This window comes from Puma concolor, chromosome C2, assembly GCF_028749965.1.
Source record: "Puma concolor isolate L17-30 chromosome C2, mPumCon1.1.hap2, whole genome shotgun sequence".
Taxonomy (NCBI): domain Eukaryota; kingdom Metazoa; phylum Chordata; class Mammalia; order Carnivora; family Felidae; genus Puma; species Puma concolor.
The window spans coordinates 75613086-75633465 of record NC_141675.1 but is presented as its reverse complement, the minus strand read 5'-3'; the positions used below and the strand labels follow the sequence as shown (position 1 = coordinate 75633465).

General features: G+C 37.9%; 1 protein-coding gene across 4 annotated transcripts in view; it reads left to right on the top strand.

Moving 5' to 3' along the window:
* The window catches only part of MCF2L2 (MCF.2 cell line derived transforming sequence-like 2), a 267461-nt gene that overhangs the window by 71295 nt on the left and 175786 nt on the right, over positions 1 to 20380 (top strand). For all 4 annotated transcript variants that reach the window (XM_086674819.1, XM_086674820.1, XM_086674818.1 and 1 more), the window contains one exon: positions 18899 to 18989. In XM_086674819.1, coding sequence (XP_086530945.1) covers positions 18899 to 18989 — 91 coding nt within the window. The remainder of the gene's footprint in view (positions 1 to 18898; positions 18990 to 20380) is intronic.

Sequence of the window (20380 nt, the reverse complement as noted above, 5' to 3'; positions counted from 1 at the left end):
CACTGAATTTGTACATCCATGGACCCAAGGACTTGAAGTTATTACAGTAAAACCTTGGTTTGCAAGCATAATTTGTTACAGAAACATGCTTGTAATCCAAAGCACTTGTATATCAAAGCAAATTTCCCCACAAGAAATAATGGAAACTCAGATGATTCATTCTACAACCCAAAAATATTCGTATAAAAATGATTGCAATAGTATAACACAAAATAATAAAGAAAATACAAAATATAAAGAAAATAAACAAATTAACCTGCATTTACTTTTGAAAACCTTCATGGCTGGTGTGAGGGAGACAAGAGAGACGAGGGTTATTGTGTAGGATGACTTTCACTATCACTAATGGATGTTGACTATAGGACAGTATTAACAAACTCTTGTCATATATAGTATTCAATGTGACTGGCAATGAGGCAACAGAGGAAATGGTCTATATCTTCAGACAGCCTAACCTAGAATGAAGCAAAGCATTCCTAAGCTTATTCTTGTATGGGAAAGCAAAGGACTGTCCATTGGTGCTTTGAAATGACAAAAATACACTAGTGCCAGTTGTCGGCAGCTTTCAGTGTTCTGAAAAATCACTGATTTCTGCCAAACACCATGGCCTGAGACAGACCATTCAAGCATGGAAGATGATCATCCACAATCCCACAGCGAGAGAGAAGGAGAGAGAGAGAGAGAGAGAGAGAGAGAGAGAGAGAGAGAGAAGTACCATTGGCTCAGTTGTGATCATGTGACATTTGGCATCACATACTACTTGAATTGCAAGACATCGCTCATTTATCAATTTAAAACTTATTAGAAATGCTTGTTCATCTTGCGGAACACTTGCAGAACAAGTTACTTGCAATGCAAGGTTTTACTGTATACAGAATTAGAGTCATAGAATGTTAGAGTTGGAAGAAATACTTGAGATGAACTTGTGCCAGCCTGCCATTTTACAGATATAGATGCCAAGAGAATGTTGTAAGGCTGAATGCATTATGAATCCTTTACTTCTGAATTAGAATAATACTTTTCAAAAAATAGGTTAATTATTCTAACTCCATTCAGGAACAACTTTGAGGACTTCCATTCAAAAGAGAATTTCTAAAACTACTTAAAATCACAGGGTAACTGCCAACAAGCCTAAATGGTCCTAAAAAGAAGTTTGATTTTCTCCAGTAAGAAGTCCCATGGGCAGTATGCCAATGGGAAGTCATATGCTTGGAATTAGGCATTTGAGTTAGGGTTACCAAGGTATCTTGGTTTTTCTGAGACTGTCTGTGTTTTAGCACTGAAATCCTGGTTCCCAGGAAGCTATTCAGGACACTGGGATAGTTGGTTACCCTATATTTGACTCAGTTTTTATGGTAATGTGGTAAAATTTCAGTTAACCAAAAAATTTTTTATACCTAGCTTATTGAAAAAGGCAAATCATAAGAAAATATATTAACACCAGAGCTTAATTAGGGAAATAAATACCACATTCACCACAAAACTGCTTCAGTATTTTGGGATCAGACCACATTTATCCTAATCTCTTAAACTTATATATTTATATTTAGTCATGTTTAAAATGTCAGGTTTCACTCATTAAAAATTCAGTTCAGTTATACTTGTTACAGAGGAGTTACTAATATTGGAAAATGAAGAAATATAGTGTTAAAATATTTCCATACCAAGAGAGGATGAATTTTGTGGCATGAGCATTGGTTTCAGAGTCTGAAGACTTTGAATCTTGATTGTGTACATGGTGTGTGACTTTGGGCAAGTAATTACTATTTTTTTAAACATCTCTGAGGATTAATTTCCTCGTCTTTAACATGAAGCTATTATTACCAACCTGGTTGTGAGGATTATATTGTAGCATTTATGCAGGTGTCTAGCACATCATAGGACCTTAGTGTTAAATAGAACAATGGGGATCAAAACAGCTAAGTGTTACTTAAAGAAATACACTGTCCAGAAACTCCATTTCCTGTGCATTTGGTTTAAGTTGAGGTTTTGGTGCTTTTGTTGAATCAGATAGGGTGGAAAAACAAAACCAAACAATCCCACAGTGGTTAATATAATTGAATGTTGTTTAGCATATTTATCATATGGGAGGACTGTACTCAAAATCATTGTCATGATTTATTATTTCTTCTTTCTGAACTGAGGTCTGTACACAGTTGTGTCTGGAGACACAGCCCATTATGTACACAGGTATTTTCCCAGGAGATCCCACCCTGTTTAATCAGATGCTCTGGCCCTGGCACTTGATCTGCATGGAGCTAAGAAGAACCTTGTTGTGGGGGCATTTGCTGTCAGTTTGGATGGGGAGGCCACACAGGTATCAGCTGCTTATTTCATAGATCAAAGGACAGTCTGTGTTTATGTGCTGTATGTATTTGCTGAGCCTTTCCCAACTCCACCTGGCTTATGAGCCCTAGATGTTCGCATAGAACATTATTACTCAATGACTATTTGGTTTAAAGAAAAGAAAAACACTAGCCACAGCAAAATACACAAAATAAAACTGCCATAAGAATGTAAGCAGATCATCTATGAGAAAAAATTGAAGGGGAGCAGTGGGATGGGGTTAAGAACATGAATATTGGTATCAGAGAGCTCTGAGTTTGAAATACAGTTTTGCTAGTGTGATATCAGGTAAGTTATTTTATTTCTATCAGCCTCTGTTTCATCTTCTGTAAAACGGAGATAGCAATATTTACTGCATAAGATTAAGTGAAATAAAAAAGAAGTGTGCTTCACAAATAATAGGAGCTCAATATACAGTGGCTATCATTATCTAAATTATTATTTTTGTTTTTTTAATCTATTTTGAGAGAGAGAGAGAGAGAGCACTGAAGGGGCAGAGAGAGAGAGAGAGAGGGAGAGAGAGAGAATCCCAAGCAGGCTCCACGCCATCAATGCAGAGCCTGATGCAGGGCTCGAACTAACGAACTGTGAGATCATGACCTGAGCTGAAAGCAAGTCAGATGCTTAACTGACTGAGCCACTCAGTGCCCCTATTTTTGTTATCAATCTCAGGTTTTTTTTTTTGTTTTGTTTTTTGTTTTTTGTTTTTTGCTGTACTCTAGAACAGTTTTGGTCATTCTTGTGTCCCCTTTGATCAGTGCTGGACACATGTTGGGCACGTGATAAGTATGGATTTTGTTCTTAGATTTTATAATATTTTTCCTTTCTCACAACTTGAATCCATTTAATTCCTTGTTTCTTTTTTTTTAAACTGAGTTATAATTTACATGTAGTAAAATATATAATTCTCAACTGTATAGACGAATGAATATTCGCATGGTTACACACCATGTAACAACCACCAAAATCAGGTTGTACACCATGTAACAACCAGCAAAAACCTTTAACCTGTCAATGTTCCTTTCTGCTTCTTTCCCATCAGTATCTGTAGCCTTACCTGCTCGCTTCTTTACCCCCTCCCTCAAGAAAACCACTATTTTTGCTGGTCCATCTATTCAATTTTCTTTTGTCTTTTTTTTCTTTTACTTGAATACAGAAAGAGAAAAAAATTATTTTTTTTCAATTTTTATTAAAAATATTTTTCTTTATTTTTCTACTAATTTTTTTACTTTTTTGTAAATTTTTCAAATTCTATTTTACTTCAGTCATTTCAATTTATTCTATTTTGTTGTATTCATTTTCTCAAATTTTCAAACGTTTTCCTTTTTTCCCCCTTTTCCCTCTGATCAATCAAGCTCCTTTCAACAACTAGATCAAAACACACCTAGGATCTAGTATCATTTATTTGATTTTGTGTGTGTGTGTTGTTTTTAATATTTTAATTTTAGTTGTTTTTTACCTTATTAATTCCTTTTCTTCCTTCAAAATGATGAAATGAAGGAATTCTCCCCAAAAGAAAGAGCAGGAAGAAATGATAGCCAGGGACTTAATCAACACAGATACAAGCAAGATGTCTGAACCAGAATTAGAGTCACAAGAATAATAATACTAGCTGGGGCCGAAAATAGAATAGAATCCCTCTCTCTGGTGATAAAGGAAGTAAAAGTTAGTCAGGATGAAATAAAAAATGCAATAACTGAGCTGCAATCTTGAATTGTTGCCCTGGTGGCAGGATGGATGGGGCAGAGCAGCGAATCAGTGATATAGAGGACAAACTGATGGAGAATAATGAAGCAGAAAAAAAGAGGGAGACTAAAGCAAAAGAGCACAATTTAAGAATAAGAGAAATCAGTGACTCATTAACAAGGAACAACATCAGAAACATAGGGGTCCCAGAAGATGAAGACAGAGAAAAAGGGGTAGAAGGGTTATGTGAGCAAATCATAGTGGAAAACTTTCCTAACCTGGGTAAAGACACAGACATCAAAATCCAGGAATCACAGAGGACTCCCATAAGATTCAATAAAAATTGACCATCAACAAGGCATATCACAGTCAAATTCACAAAATACTTAGGCAAGGAAAGAGTCATGAAAGCAGCAAGGGAAAAAAGTCCTTAACCTACAAGGGAAGGCAAATCAGGTTTGCAGCAGACCTATCCACAGAAACTTGGCAGGCCAGAAAGCAGTGGCAGGATATATTCAATGTGCTGAATCAGAAAAATATGCAGCCAAGAATTCTTTATCCAGCAAGGCTGTCATTCAAAATAGAAGGAGAGATAAAAAAAAAAGTTAAAGATAAACACAAGTTAAAGGAGTTCATGACTACTAAACCAGCCCCGCAAGTAATTTTAAGGGGGACTCTCTGAGGGGAGAAAAGACAGAAAAAAAAAGACCAAAGCAATAAACACTAGAAAGGACCAGAGAACACCACCAGAAACTCCAACTCTACAAGAAACATAATGGCAATAAACTAATCTTTCAGTATTCACTCTAAACGTCAATGGACTAAATGCTCCAATCAAAAGACATAGGGTAACAGAATGGATAAGAAAACAAGATCCATCTATATGCTGTTTACAACAGACCCACTTTACACCTAAAGACACATTCAGATTGAAAGTAAGGGAATGGAGGGGCGCCTGGGTGGCTCAGTCGGTTAAGTGTCCGACTTCGGCTCAGATCATGATCTCATGGTTCGTGGGTTCGAGCCCTGCATTGGGCTCTGTGCTGACAGCTCAGAGCCTAGAGCCTGTTTCAGATTCTGTGTCTCCCTCTCTTTGCCTCTCCCCCACTCAGGCTCTGTCTCCCTCTGTCTCAAAAATAAATAGACATTAAAAAAAAATTGAAAGTAAGGGGATGGAGAACCATCTTTCAAGCTAATGGTGGACAAAAGAAAGCCAACTAGCAATACTTATATCAGTCAATCTAGACTTTAAAATAAAGACTGTATCAAGAGATGAAGCAGGGCATTATATCATAATTAAGGGGTCTATCCACCAAGAAGACCTAACAATTGTAAACATTTATGCGCCAAATGTGACAGCACCCAAGTATATAAATCAATTAATCACAAACATAAAGAAACTCATTGATAATAATACCATAATAGTAGGGGACTTCAACACCCCACTCACAACAATGGACAGATCATCTAATCAAAAAATCAACAAGGAAACAATGGCTTTGAGTGACACACTGGACCAGATGGACTTAACAGATATATTCAGAACATTTCATCCTAAAGCAGTGGAATATAAAGAGCACACGGAACGCTCTCCAGAATAGACCACATACTGGGACACAAATCAGCCCTCAACAAGTACAAAAAGATCGAGATCATACCGTGCATATTTTCAGACCACAATGCTATGAAATTCAAAATCAACCACAAGAAAAAATTTGGAAAGATAACAAATACTTGGAGACTAAAGAACATCCTACTAAAGAATGAATGGGCTAACCAAGAAGTTAAAGAGGAAATTAAAAAGTACATGGAAGCCAATGACAATGATAACACCACAACCCAAAATCTCTGGGATTCAGCAAAGGTGGTCATAAGAAGGAAGTATATAGGAATCCAGGCTTTCCTTTAGGAGGAAGAAAGGTCTCAGATACACAACCTAAACTTGTACCTTAAAGACCTGAAAAAAAACAGCAAATAAAACCCAAAACCAACAGAAGACAGGAAATAATAAAGATTAGAGCAGAAATCAATGCTATCTAAACCACACACACACACAAAAAGTAGAACAGATCAATGAAACCAGAAGCTGGTTCTTTGAAAGAATTAACAAAATTGATAAACCACTAGCCAGTTTGATCAAAAAGAAAAAAGACCCAAATAAATAAAATCAAGAATGAAAGAGGAGAGATCACAACCAACACAGCAGAAATGAAAACTATAAAAAGAGAATGTTATGAGAAATTATACACTAATAAAATGGGCAATCTGGAAGAAATGAACAAATTCCTAGAAACATATAAACTACCAAAACTGAAACAGAAAGAAATAGAAAAGTTGAACAGATCCATAACCAGTAAAGAAATCAAATTAGTAATCAAAAATCTCCCAAAAATCAAGGGTTCAGGGCCTGATGGCTTTCCAGGAGAATTCTACCAAACATTTAAGGAAGAGTTAACACCTATTCTCTTGAAGCTGTTCCAAAAAATAGAAATGGAAGGAAAACTTCCAAACTCATTCTATGAAGCTAGCATTACCTTTATCCCAAAACCAGACAAAGACCCCACTAAAAAGGAGAACTATAGACCAATTTCCCTGGTGAACATGGATGCAAAAATCCTCAACAAGATATTAGCCAATCGGCTCCAACAATACATTAAAAAAATTATTCTCCACAACTAAGTGGGATTTATACCTGGGATGCAGGGCTGGTTCAATATCCACAAAACAATCGATGTGCTTCATCACATCAATAAAAGAAAGGACAAGAACCACATGATCCTCTCAATAGATGCAGAGAAAGCATTTGACAAAATACGGCATCCTTTCTTGATAAAAAACCCTCAAGAAAGTAGGAATAGAAGGAGCATACCTCGAGATCATAAAAGCCATATATGAAAGACCCAATGCTAGTATTATCCTCAATGGGGAAAAACTGAGAGCTTTCCCCCTAACGTCAGGAACAAGACAGGAATGTCCACTCTTGCCACTGTTATTCAACATAGTATTGGAAGTCTTAGCCTAAGCCATCACAAATAAGACGACACAAATATATGAAAGGCATCCAAATCAGCCAGGAGGAGGTCCAACTTTCACTCTTCTCAGATGACATAATACTCTATATGGAAAACTCAAAAGATTCCACGAAAAAAACTACTAGAACTTATCCATGAGTTCAGCGAAGTGGCAGGATATAAAATCAATACACAGAAAACGGTTGCATTCCTATACACCAACAATGAAGCAACAGAAAGAGAAACCAAGGAATTGATGCCATTTACAATTGCACCAAAAACTATAAAGTACCTAGGAATAAATCTAACTGAAGAGGTGAAAAACCTATACACTGAGAACTATAGAAAGCTTATGAACGAAATTGAAGAAGACACAAAAAAATGGAAAAAGATTCCATGTTCCTGGATAGGAAGAACAAAAACTGTTAAAATGTCAATACTACCCAAAGCAATCTACGTATTCAGTGCAATCCCTATCAAAATAACACCAGCATTCTTCACAGAGCTAGAACAAACAATCCTAAAATTTGTATGGAGCCAGAAAAGACTCTGAATAGCCAAAGTAATGTTGAAAAAGAAAACCAAAGCAGGAGGCATCACAATCCCGGACTTCAAGCTATATTACAAAGCTGTAATCATCAAGACAGTATGGTACTGGCACAAAAACAGACACCTGGATCAATGCAACAGAATAGAGAACCCAGAAATGGACCCACAAACGTATGGCCAACTAATCTTTGACAAAGCAGGAAAGCTATCCAATGGAATAAAGAGAATCTCTTTAGCAAGTGGTGCTGGGAAAACTGGACAGCAACATGTAGAAGAATGAACGTGGACCACTTTCTTACACCATACACAAAAATAAACTAAAAATGGATGAAGGACCTAAATGCAAGGCAAAAAGCCATCAAAATCCTCAAGGACAAAGCAGGCAAAAACCTCTTTGACCTTGGCTGCAGCAACTTCTTATTCAACACGTCTCCAGAGGCAACAGAAACAAAAGCAAAAATGAAATATTGGGACCTCATGAAGATAAAAACTTCTGCACAGCTAGGGAAACAAGCAGCAAAATTAAAAGGCAACCAATGGAATGGGAGACGATATTTGCAAACGACAGATCAGATAAAGGGTTATTATCCAAAATCTATAAATATCTTATCAAACTCAGCACCCAAAAAACAAATAATCCAGTGAAGAAATGGGCTAAAGACATGAACAGACACTTCTCTGAAGAAGACATCCAGATGGCCAACAGACACATGAAATGATGCTCAAAGTCACTCATTATCAGGGAAATACAAATCAAAACCACAGTGAGATACCACATCACACCTGTCAGAATGGCTAACATTAATAACTCAGGCAACAACAATGTTGGCAAGGATTCAGGGAAAGAGGATCTCTTTTACACTGCTGGTGGGAATGTAAGCTGGTGCAGCCACTCTGGAAAACAGTATGGGGGTTCCTCAAAAAAATTAAAAACTGGAACTACCCTACGACCCTAGTAGCAATTGCACTACTAGGTGTTTATCCAAGGGATACAGGTATGCTGTTTCAAAGGTACATATGCACCCCAATGTTTATAGCAGCACTATTGACAATAGCCAAAGTATGGAAAGAGCCCAAATGTCCATCAATGGATGAAAGGATAAAGAAGATGTCGTATATACAATGCAGTATTACTCAGCAATCAAAAAGAATGAAATCTTGCCATTTGCAACTATGTGGATGGAACTAGAGGGTATTATGCTAAGGGAAATTAGTCAGAGAAAGACAAATATCATGACTTCACTTATATGAGGACTTTAAGACACAGAACAGATGAACATAAGGGAAGGGAAGCAAAAATAATCTAAAACCAGGGAGAGGGACAAAACATAAGAGACTCTTTAACATGGAGAACAAACAGAAGGTTACTGGAGGGGGTGTGAGGGGGGGATGGGCTAAATGGGTAAGGAGCATTAAGGAATCGACTCCTGAAATCATTGTTGTTCTATATGCTAACTAGCTTGGATGTAAATTAAAAAAATAAATTAAATAAAAATTAAAAAAAAAAAAGAAAACACCACAGAAATTGTCAGTCCTGTTGCTGGTCTTGTGAGGCATTTCTCCTTGTCTAGGTAACCACATGCTCCCAGGTTGAAACAATTATAACATAAATCTTCAGTGTTTATACTGTACATGGAGTCACATGTATAGAGAACAGCTTTTCCTTCTTATACTGCAGTACATTTTATACTATAATGAAAGAAGAACAAATGACTCTAAATCTAAAATTGTAGCTGAATAACAAATAATCCTAAAATATGTGAGGAACCACAAAAGACCCTGAATAGCCAAAATAATGTTGAAAAAGAAAGCCAGAGTGGGAGGCATCACAATCCTGGACTTTAGCCTCTACTACACAGCTGTAATCATCAAGACAGTATGGTGTTGGCACAAAAACAGACACAGAGACCAATGGAATAGAATAGAGACTCCAGAATTGAACCCACAAAAGTATGACCAACTAACCTTTGACAAAGCAGGAAAGAGTATCCAATGGAAAAAGATAGTCTCTTTAGCAAATGGTACTGGGAGAACTGGACAGCAGCATGCAGAAGAATGAAACTGGACCACTTTCTTACCCCATACACAAAAATAAACTAAAAATGGATTAAAGACCTCAATGTGAGACAGGAAACCATCAAAAACCTAGAGGAGAAAATAGACAGCAACCTCTTTGACCTCAGCTATAGCAACTTCTTACTCAACACGTCTCTGAAGGCAAGGGAAATAAAAGCAGAAATGAACTATTGAGACTTCATCAAGATAAAAAGCTTCTGAATTGCAAAAGAAACAATCAACAAAACTAAAAGGCAACCAACAGAATGGGAGAAGATATTTGTGCATGACATATCAGATAAAGGGTTAGTATTCAAAATCTATAGAGAACTTACCAAACTCAATACCCGAAAAACAAATAATCCAGTGAAAAAATGGGCAGAAGATATGAATAGATACTTTTCCAAAGAAGACATCCAGATGGACAACAGACACATGAAAAGATGCTCAACATCACTCATCATCAGGGAAATACAAATCAAAACCACACTGGGATACCACCTCACATCTGTTCAGAGTGGCTAAAATTAACAACTCAGGAAACAACAGATGCTGGTGAGGGTGTGGAGAAACAGGAACCCTCTTGCAAATTTGTGCAGCTGCTCTGGGAAACAGTGTGGAAGTTCCTCAAAAAATTAAAAATAGAACTACCCTATGACCCAGCAATAGCACTACTAGGAATTTATCCAAAGGATACAGGAGTGCTGATTCATAGAGGCATATGTACTCCAATGTTTATAGCAGTGCTTTCAACAATAGCCAAATGATGGAAAGAGCCCAAATGTTCATCAACAGATGAATGGATAAAGAAGATGTGGTTTATGTATACAATGGAATATTACTTGGCAATGAAAAAGAATGAAATCATGCCATATGCAACGACGTGGGTGGAAATGGAGGGTATTATGCTAAGTTAAATTGGTCAGTCAGAGACAGATATCATATGTTTTCAGTCATATGTGCAACTTGAGAAACTTATGGGGGAAGTTATGGGGGAAGGGAAGGGGAAAAATAGTTTCAAACAGAGAGGGAGGCAAACCATAAGAGACTCTTAAATACAGAGAACAAACTGAGGGTTGATGGGGAGAGGGGTGGGAGAGAGGGAAAAATGGGTGATGGCCATTGAGGAGGGCACTTGTTGGTATAAGCACTGGGTGTTGTATGTAAGTGATGAATCATGGGAATCTACGCCTGAAACCAAGAGCACACTGCATACAATGTATGTTAGCTAACTTGAAAATACATTATATTTAAAAAAATAAAATAATAAAAAAGAAAACCACTATTTTCACTTTTATCACCACTGATTAGAAAAATTGCAAACTATTTGGAAGTTGAGCAACCCTCTCTAAAATATCTGTGGACCAAAGAATAAATCAGAAAGGAAATTAGAAAACATTATCACTAAATAATAACAAAACAGTATATCAAAATGTAAGTGATATAAAGCTTTAGTTATAAACATTTTTATTAGAAGAGAGGAAGGTTTTAAATCAATGGTCTGATCTTCCACCTTGAGAAATTAAAAAAAAATAATTACAATTAAACCCAAAGAAAAGAGAAGGAAGGATATTGTGAAAGAAACCCCTCTCCCACCAAAAAGCTAAATGAAATAGAAAGCAGAAAAATAACAGCATTCCATTTTAATTCCACAGTGATCAGAAATACACCCTGTACAATTGCAGTCATTTAAAGATTTGTTGAAATTTGCTTTATGGCCTAGGATAGTGAAGTATTTTGATAAATGTCCTGTGTGTATTGGAGAAGAATGAGTGTTCTGCAGTTGTTGAATGTTGAGCTCTTCAAGGTCAAGTCTGTGTCCTTGCTGGCTTTTAGTTACTAAGACAGAAGTCTCTAACTTTATGGAACTTATCTATTTTTCTTTTAGCTTTATTAATTTCAAATTAATGTGTTTTGAAGCAATGTTACTGTATATGTACACCTTTAGGATTGTTATGTCTTCCTGATGAACTGACACATGTTCAGTGTGAATCACATGTCTCTGCCAATACTCCTTGTGTTGAACTGGCTTTCTTATAATTAGTAATTGCATGGTACATCTTTTATCATACTTTTTCTTTCTATGACTGTTCCCATGTTTAAAGCATAATCATTCTCTTCTAATCAAGTATTTTTATTCTAACACTCTGCCTTTTCAGTGGAGTAATATAGACCATTTCCACCTAATGTGATTATAGAGATTGGTTGGATTTAAATCCACCATTTGCTATTTGTACCATTTGTGACTTGTTCTTTATTTCTCCTTTACCGCTATGTTTGTCTGCTCTGGCTACCATAACAGTTTACCATAGACTGGATGACTGAAATAACAAAATTTGTTTTCTCACAACTCTGGAGGCTAGAAGTCCAAAATCAAGGTTCTTAGGAGGGCACTAACCCTATCAACCTTTATGGCCTTATTTAACCTTTATTACCTTCTTGCAGGCCCCATCTCTAATTATAGTCATACTGTGAGTTACAACTTCATAAGAATTTTGGAAGGACACATTTAGTCTACAGCACCTGCTCTCTTTTGAGTTATTCAGATATTTTCAGTATTCCATTTAATCTCCAGTAGATTAAAATCCAGTCCAATAGACTGAATTTTAAGCAATGGTTTCTCTAGTGTTACAGTATGTAACTTTTTACATATGTAATGTATTTAATAATACTTAAATATTGTTTTCACTTTTAATAGGCAATAGTCTTTTAGTGAAAATAAAAAACACAGTTGATAATATTTGTTCACATATGTAATGTTTAGAATGCTCTTCATTCCTTTTGCAGATTTAGGTTACTGTGTGGGATTATTTCCTTTCAGGGACGTTCATTTGCCTATTATCAAAATAAGCAACCACCACTTCAAATGAAAGCCTCTTCTAGTATCTGCTCACTATGGAAGTTTTCTTTGTCTTCAGAGTTCTCTAACATCTTTAAGGACAAATAGAAGTTTTTAATTTAGCCAGTTTGTTGTTGTTGCATCAACTGCTTTATAGACATCTATTGTCACACTGCATCCCATTAAATGTCAGTAAACCTCAGTGTTACAATCAATGTTTTGGGCAATAAAGAAAAGTAACTAAACTGAAGAGGACTCAGCATTCGTGGTATAGCTCCTAACCTCTGCCCAGCCAGCTTCCATGAAGGTTTTTTTTTTAAGTTTTTATTCAAATTCCAGAAAAGTTCACATACAGTGTAATATTGGTTTCAGGTGTACAATAGAGTGATTCAACATTTCCATACATCACCCTGTGCTCATCACAACAAGTGCCCTTCTTAATCCCCATCACCTATTTCCTGTATCTCCATCCCCCTCTGGTAACCATCAGTGTGTTCTCTACAGTTAAGAATCTGTTTCTTGGTTTGCCTCTCTCTTTTTTTCTCCTCCTTTGCTCATTTGTCTTGTTTCTTAAATTCCACGTATGAGTGAAGTCATGGTATTTGTCTTTCTCTGACTGATTTATTTCACTTAGCATTATACTCTCTAGTAAATTTTTTAAATAAGAATACACGTCTTACTAATCAGAAGCTGAAACTCCTTTTTAGGCTGTTTATTTTTCTTCCACTTTCATGCTTCCAACTTTATTCAGCCTCGAGAACATCCTTTAACGTTTCTTTTTTTTTTTTTTAACGGTTATTTATTTTTGAGACAGGGAGAGACAGAGCATGAACGGGGGAGGGTCAGAGAGAGGGAGACACAGAATCTGAAGTAGGCTCCAGGCTCTGAGCTCTCAGCACAGAGCCCAACGCGGGGCTGGAACTCACGGACCGCGAGATCATGACCTGAGCCACCCAGGCGCCCCTCCTTTACCGTTTCTTGAAGTGAATGTCTACTGGCAATAAATTCTCTCAGCTTTGGTTATTTGGAAATGTCCTTATTCCACCTTCATTTTTAAAAATGGATTTACCTAGTAATAAATCTAACCAAAGATGTAAAAGATCTGTATGCTGAAAACTATAGAAAGCTTATGAAGGTAATTGAAGAAGATATAAAGAAATGGAAAGACATTCCCTGCTCATGGATTGGAAGAATAAATATTGTCAAAATGTCAATACTACCCGGGGCGCCTGGGTGGCGCAGTCGGTTAAGCGTCCGACTTCAGCCAGGTCACGATCTCGCGGTCCGTGAGTTCGAGCCCCGCGTCAGGCTCTGGGCTGATGTCTCAGAGCGTGGAGCCTGTTTCCGATTCTGTGTCTCCCTCTCTCTCTGCCCCTCCCCCGTTCATGCTCTGTCTCTCTCTGTCCCAAAAATAAATAAACGTTGAAAAAAAAATTAATAAAAAAAAATGTCAATACTACCCAAAGCTATCTACACATTCAATGCAATCCCAATCAAAATTGCACCAGAATTCTTCTTGAAACTAGAACAAGCAATCCTAAAATTCATATGGAACCACAAAAGGCCCCGAATAGCCAAAGTAATTTTGAAGAAGAAGACCAAAGCAGGAGGCATCACAATCCCAGACTTTAGCCTCTACTACAAAGCTGTAATCATCAAGACAGCATGGTATTGGCACAAAAACAGACACATAGACCAACGGAATAGAATAGAAAAGAAACCCCAGAACTAGACCCACAAACGTATGGCCAACTAATCTTTGACAAAGCAGGAAAGAACATCCAATGGAAAAAAGACAGTCTCTTTAACAAATGGTGCTGGGAGAACTGGACAGCAACATGCAGAAGGTTGAAACTAGACCACTTTCTCACACCATTCACAAAAATAAACTCAAAATGGATAAAGGACCTGAATGTGAGACAGGAAACCATCAAAACCCTAGAGGAGAAAGCAGGAAAAGACCTCTCTGACCTCAGCCGTAGCAATCTCTTACTCAACACATCCCCAAAGGCAAGGGAATTAAAAGCAAAAGTGAATTACTGGGACCTTATGAAGATAAAAAGCTTCTGCACAGCAAAGGAAACAACCAACAAAACTAAAAGGCAACCAACAGAATGGGAAAAGATATTTGCAAATGACATATCGGACAAAGGGCTAGTATCCAAAATCTATAAAGAGCTCACCAAACTCCACACCCAAAAAACAAATAACCCAGTGAAGAAATGGGCAGAAAACATGAATAGACACTTCTCTAAAGAAGACATCTGGATGGCCAACATGCACATGAAAAGATGTTCAACGTCGCTCCTTATCAGGGAAATACAAATCAAAACCACACTCAGATATCACCTCACGCCAGTCAGAGTTGCCAAAATGAACAAATCAGGAGACTATAGATGCTGGCAAGGATGTGGAGAAACAGGAACCCTCTTGCACTGTTGGTGGGAATGCAAATTGGTGCAGCCACTCCGGAAAACAGTGTGGAGGTTCCTCAAAAAATTAAAAATAGACCTACCCTATGACCCAGCAATAGCACTGCTAGGAATTTACCCAAGGGATACAGGAGTACTGATGCATAGGGGCACTTGTACCCCAATGTTTATAGCAGCACTCTCAACAATAGCCAAATTATGGAAAGAGCCTAAATGTCCATCAACTGATGAATGGATAAAGAAATTGTGGTTTATATACACAATGGAGTACTACATGGCAATGAGAAAGAACGAAATATGGCCCTTTGTAGCAACGTGGATGGAACTGGAGAGTGTGATGCTAAGTGAAATAAGCCATACAGAGAAGGACAGATACCATATGGTTTCACTCTTATGTGGATCCTGAGAAACTTAACAGAAACCCATGGGGGAGGGGAAGGAAAAAAAAAAAGAGGTTAGAGTGGAAGAGAGCCAAAGCATAAGAGACTCTTAAAAACTGAGAACAAACTGAGGGTTGATGGGGGTGGGAGGGAGGGGAGGGTGCGTGATGGGTATTGAGGAGGGCACCTTTTGGGATGAGCACTGGGTGTTGTATGGAAACTAATTTGACAATAAATTTCATATATTGAAAAAAATGGATAAAGAAGATGTGGTGTAATACGCACACACACACACACACACACACACACACACACACACACAATGGAATACTACTTGGCAATGAAAAAGAATGAACTCTTGCCATTTGCAACAATGTGGATGGAACTGGAGGGTATTATGCTGAATGAAATAAGTCAGTCAGAGAAATACAGGTATCATATGTTCTCATTCACATATGGAATTTGAAAAACTTAACAGAAGACCACGGGGAAAGGGAAGGAAAAAATAGTTAGAAACAGAGGGAAACAAACCATAAGAGATTCTTAAATGCAGAGAACAAACTGAGGGTTGATGGGGAGGGCAGAGGGGGGAGAGGATAATGGGTGCTGGGCATTGAGGAGGGCACTTGTTGGGATCAGCATTGGGTATGGTATGTAAGTGATGAATCATGGGAATCTACTCCCAAAGCCAAGAGAACACTGTATACTCTTTTAGCTAACTTGACAATAAATTATATATATGAAAAAAAACCCAAACAAATAAAAAATAAAAAAATAAGATGAATTTTCAGTTGGTGTAGGATGCTAAATGGGTCGTTTTTTTTCAGGTTACTCCTCTAAAGATAACATTGCATTGGATTGTAGCTTCTGTAATTTTTGTTGAAAAGTCAGTGATAATTTTTAACATTAATCTTCTGGAGTTAATATTTTTTTTCACCAAATGCTGGGTTTCTTCTTATCTTTAATTTTGAGCCACTTGGCTCTGATATGCCTGGTGAAGTTTTCTTTGTATTTATTTTGCTTGGTATTAGAAGAGCTGCTTGAATCTGTGAGTTGATGCCTTTGATCAGATATGGAAAACTCTTCATTGTTATTTTTTTGAAATATTGTTTCTGTTCATGTTCTACTTCTCTTTTACATTCTATTACATTATATTCTTTCCTCTTTTCCCCCTGTCTGTGCTTCAGTTTGAGTATTTTCAGTGATGTTTTCAGTTTCACCTATCTGTGCTGTGTTCAAGCTGCTGTTAAACAAATCCAATGAATTCTTAATTTCAAATATTGGTGTTTTGTAATTTTTTTAATGTTTATTTATTTTTGAGAGAGAGAAGGGGGGGAGGGGCAGAGAGAGAGGGGGAGACACAGAATCCGAAGCAGGCTCCAGGCTCTGAGCTGTCAGCACAGAGCCTGATGTGGGGCTTGAACCCACGATCCACAAGATCATGACCTGAGCTGAAGTCGGACTCTTAACTGACTGAGCCACCCAGGTGCCCCTGGCGTTTTGTAATTTTAGGAAGTTCATTTGATTATTATAGTTTCTGATTCTCAGCTGAAATAATGCATCTTTTAATCCATTTTGTCTATGTGTATGGATCATAATTATTTTTCTTAACATATTGATCATAATTATTTTAAAGTTGTTGTCTGCTAAAACCAGGAATATCTTTGAGTCTATAGTTCTTGACCATTTTATCTCTTAATTATTGTTTTCTTGTTGTTTTTTTTGGACTTCTGTTAATTTTTTAATTTACCCTGGATATTGTAGATGATATGTTGTAGAGGTGTATCTATTTACAGAGAGCATTGAGTTTCAATTTGTCAGAAAGTTAAATTACTGGTAGATCGCCTTGATCTTTTTGAGGTCTGGTTTTAGGTTTTCTTGGGGGCCAGTCCATTTCTGCTTTGTCCTTACTCCTAGAGTGTAGCCTTAATCACAATTCCTATGATGTTTCATAGAGTATGGCCTTTCTAGGGTTTCAACTGAAGGCCCAGAGTGCTCATCAAATTCTGTCTATTCTTGTTGGGCCCAATGCCAATTATCTTTCTCCAGAGCTATTTAAACTTTATAACTTTTCATCAGTTCTCACATGTGTAGTTGTTGTTCTCTGTCAGCCTCCTGGAATCTTGCCTGAAACAGTGGGCCTCGGAGTTGGCCAAGCATTAAAGGAGAACTTCCATGAAGATTTCTGGGGTTCCCTCTCTGAGACGTTCCTTCTTCGCAGCCACCCTCCTCAAGTTCTGGCTACTTTTGCTTTCATAATCGCCAGTCTCTTCCTCTTTTACACAGTGAGAACACCCCTCCTCGTACTGTGTCCTGGGAAATGTTCCCAGTGGGAGAACCTGGGTCATAGTGGAACTGTGATAAAACACAAGAAAACTTGTGTTTTCTTACAGTATTTGCTTAGATCATCTGCCTTATTCACATACAGGCACTTTTTTAGGGTAAAGCTCATTGTTTACCCAATATTAAGAAGTTATTAAAGGTTTACTAGAGACCACCTACTTTTCATGTACTTGATCTCTTTTCATCACCATGACAAACACATAAGAAATAATCATAATATTAGTATAAATACAATGTATATATGCTAAGTACCAGGCATTATTTTGAGCCTTTTATGTATTTTTGTTATATATGCTCATTTAATCCTCACATTGGCCATACAAATAGGTACTATTTTTGTTCTTACTTTACAAATGGGACATTTTAGAAACTATAGAGGCTAAGTAACTCTTCTCTCCATCCCCATACACAATATATAAATGCTGGAATTCAAGCTTCAAACCTAGGCAGTGTGGCTTCAGAATTTATGCTTTTAATGACTTCATTATTGATGGTGTTATTTCCATTTTACAGAGAGGGAAACTGAGTTTTAGAGAGGTTAGAGGATTTCCCCAATGTCACAGTGCTGATAAGTGGCAGCACTAGGATTTGAGCTACTAGAATCCAATCCTTTGCTCTTTCCTGTATATCATAGTTCCTTCCAAAGGAGAAAGAAGAAACATGTTTTCATTTTTGGGACTTCAGCTTAAAAGAATTTTGTGGGGACTTAGGAGGGGCCAAACAACATCCTTTGGTTCTTAGTGAAGATATAATTTGTCAGTGGATATAATTTGCTGACTGTGTATAACCGGGCATTGGAAGGGGGTTGTTTTTCCCACAGACATGCATTATTTCTGAACACCTCTAGGACTGACTCCTATGGAAGCATATTGATAGCTCCATGAATGTCAGTTTTGGGAGTTGGAAAGACAGCAGAGCTCAACCTTGAAGTCCTCAGCATACACTGGGACGTGTGATGCCTAACTGACGTGCATGTTCCTTCTGGTATGAGCACATATGCTCCTTGGGTATTTCAGACACTTGCCAATCATAAACAGAGCCCTTGAGAGAGTCTGAGATGCCAAGTGTTTCTGTTTTGTTAAGGCTGCCAGACTGAGTTAAGGAGAGGAAGTTGGTTCCTTTGTTAGGGAAGAACAATGCGTATGTTTACACATGAGCCAGGAGTGCCAGAGGCTGTAGAATGTACTACTGAGGGAGCCACCCAGAACCCATGTGTCTCACCAGGTCTCTGATACTGACCACCCTTTTTTTTTGCAGTGTGGAGGCTGCCAGCATTGGATTCGTCATTGTTATTGACCGACGAAGGGACAAGTGGAGCTCCATAAAAGCATCATTAACACGAATAGCTGTAAATATTCATTTTTGTGACGTTATTATAAAAGTAATTTAAATTGTTCAAGTATTTCATGTCAAAGTCACAGGGAAAAGGCAATTATTTTATGCAAAATTTTGGGAAGGTCTCTGTAGCAGAGGCTGTGTGTCACATCCATGTCCCCTCTGCCACCTACCTGCAGGTCACTGCAGACAATTCCTGAGCATGTCCAAAGCTTCCTGAATCTACCTTATTGATCTCTCTGGTCACCTGGAGTGCTGGAAAGTTAATGCCCCAGGAGTGACCAACTATTGAGTTATGGGAATTGATAGATAAATACTCCAGCTTCTGCACCCCCCTCAGTGGGACAATTCTGAGATATATACCACATAGTATCTCAGAGGATCCAGACCTTCTTGCTCACAGCAGTGCCCCCCTTGATACATTGGCTCTCTAGTTATCACGTTCTCATCTTCCCCCACTCCTTCACTATGTTTTCTGGGATCACCTCCTCAATAAACTCTATGCCCAGATCCTTGTCTTGGGATTTGCTTTGTGGGGTGAGGGGTCACCCAGCGTAAGCCAGTCTTCATTTCAGTATTCAAATTAGTTTTTCACATATTGAAAGACATGGGAAAAACCAGACAAAATATGACGTGTGCTTGCTTTTGGTATGAAATTGTACAACCTTGGATGAATTTCCTTTTCCATCTAATCAGTCTGATTTTGCTCTCTCTGTGTTGCCTTTCAGCAAGTAGATGTATCCTTTCTCTCCTTAGGGACCTGAGACCAGGGAATTCAACCACATGAGCAGGCAGACACCTCAGAGCAGCCATACCAGCATTTTCACGAAAGCACGGGTTGCCTAAGGCAGTTGGGACTGGATGAAGAGGATAAGATAATAGGGTGGTAATGTGTGTGTAGAGGCTGGGATGAGAGAGGAACATTTGTAACCTCACTTAGGCCTACTTACAAAGGCAGTCACACATGCAAACATGCACATATTACAGAGTCTCAGATCTAGAGACTTAGCCAGAAACACAAATAGTGTCTCAGCCCATTTGTCTTATTATGACATAACAAAATAAAAGCTTCTTCTGTTTATGAGCTAGCATTTCTTTTTTTTTTAAATTTTTTTTTTTAACATTTATTTATTTTTGAGACAGAGAGAGACAGAGCATGAACGGGGGAGGGTCAGAGAGAGGGAGACACAGAATCGGAAACAGGCTCCAGGCTCTGAGCTGTCAGCACAGAGCCCGACGCGGGGCTCAAACTCACGGGCTGTGAGATCATGACCTGAGCCGAAGTTGGCCGCTTAACCGACTGAGCCACCCAGGCGCCCCTATGAGCTTGCATTTCAAAGATGGGGGAAAGGAAGACTTCCTTCACTTTGTGCACGGATTGTTTTGTTCCTTTGGTTTAGTTTG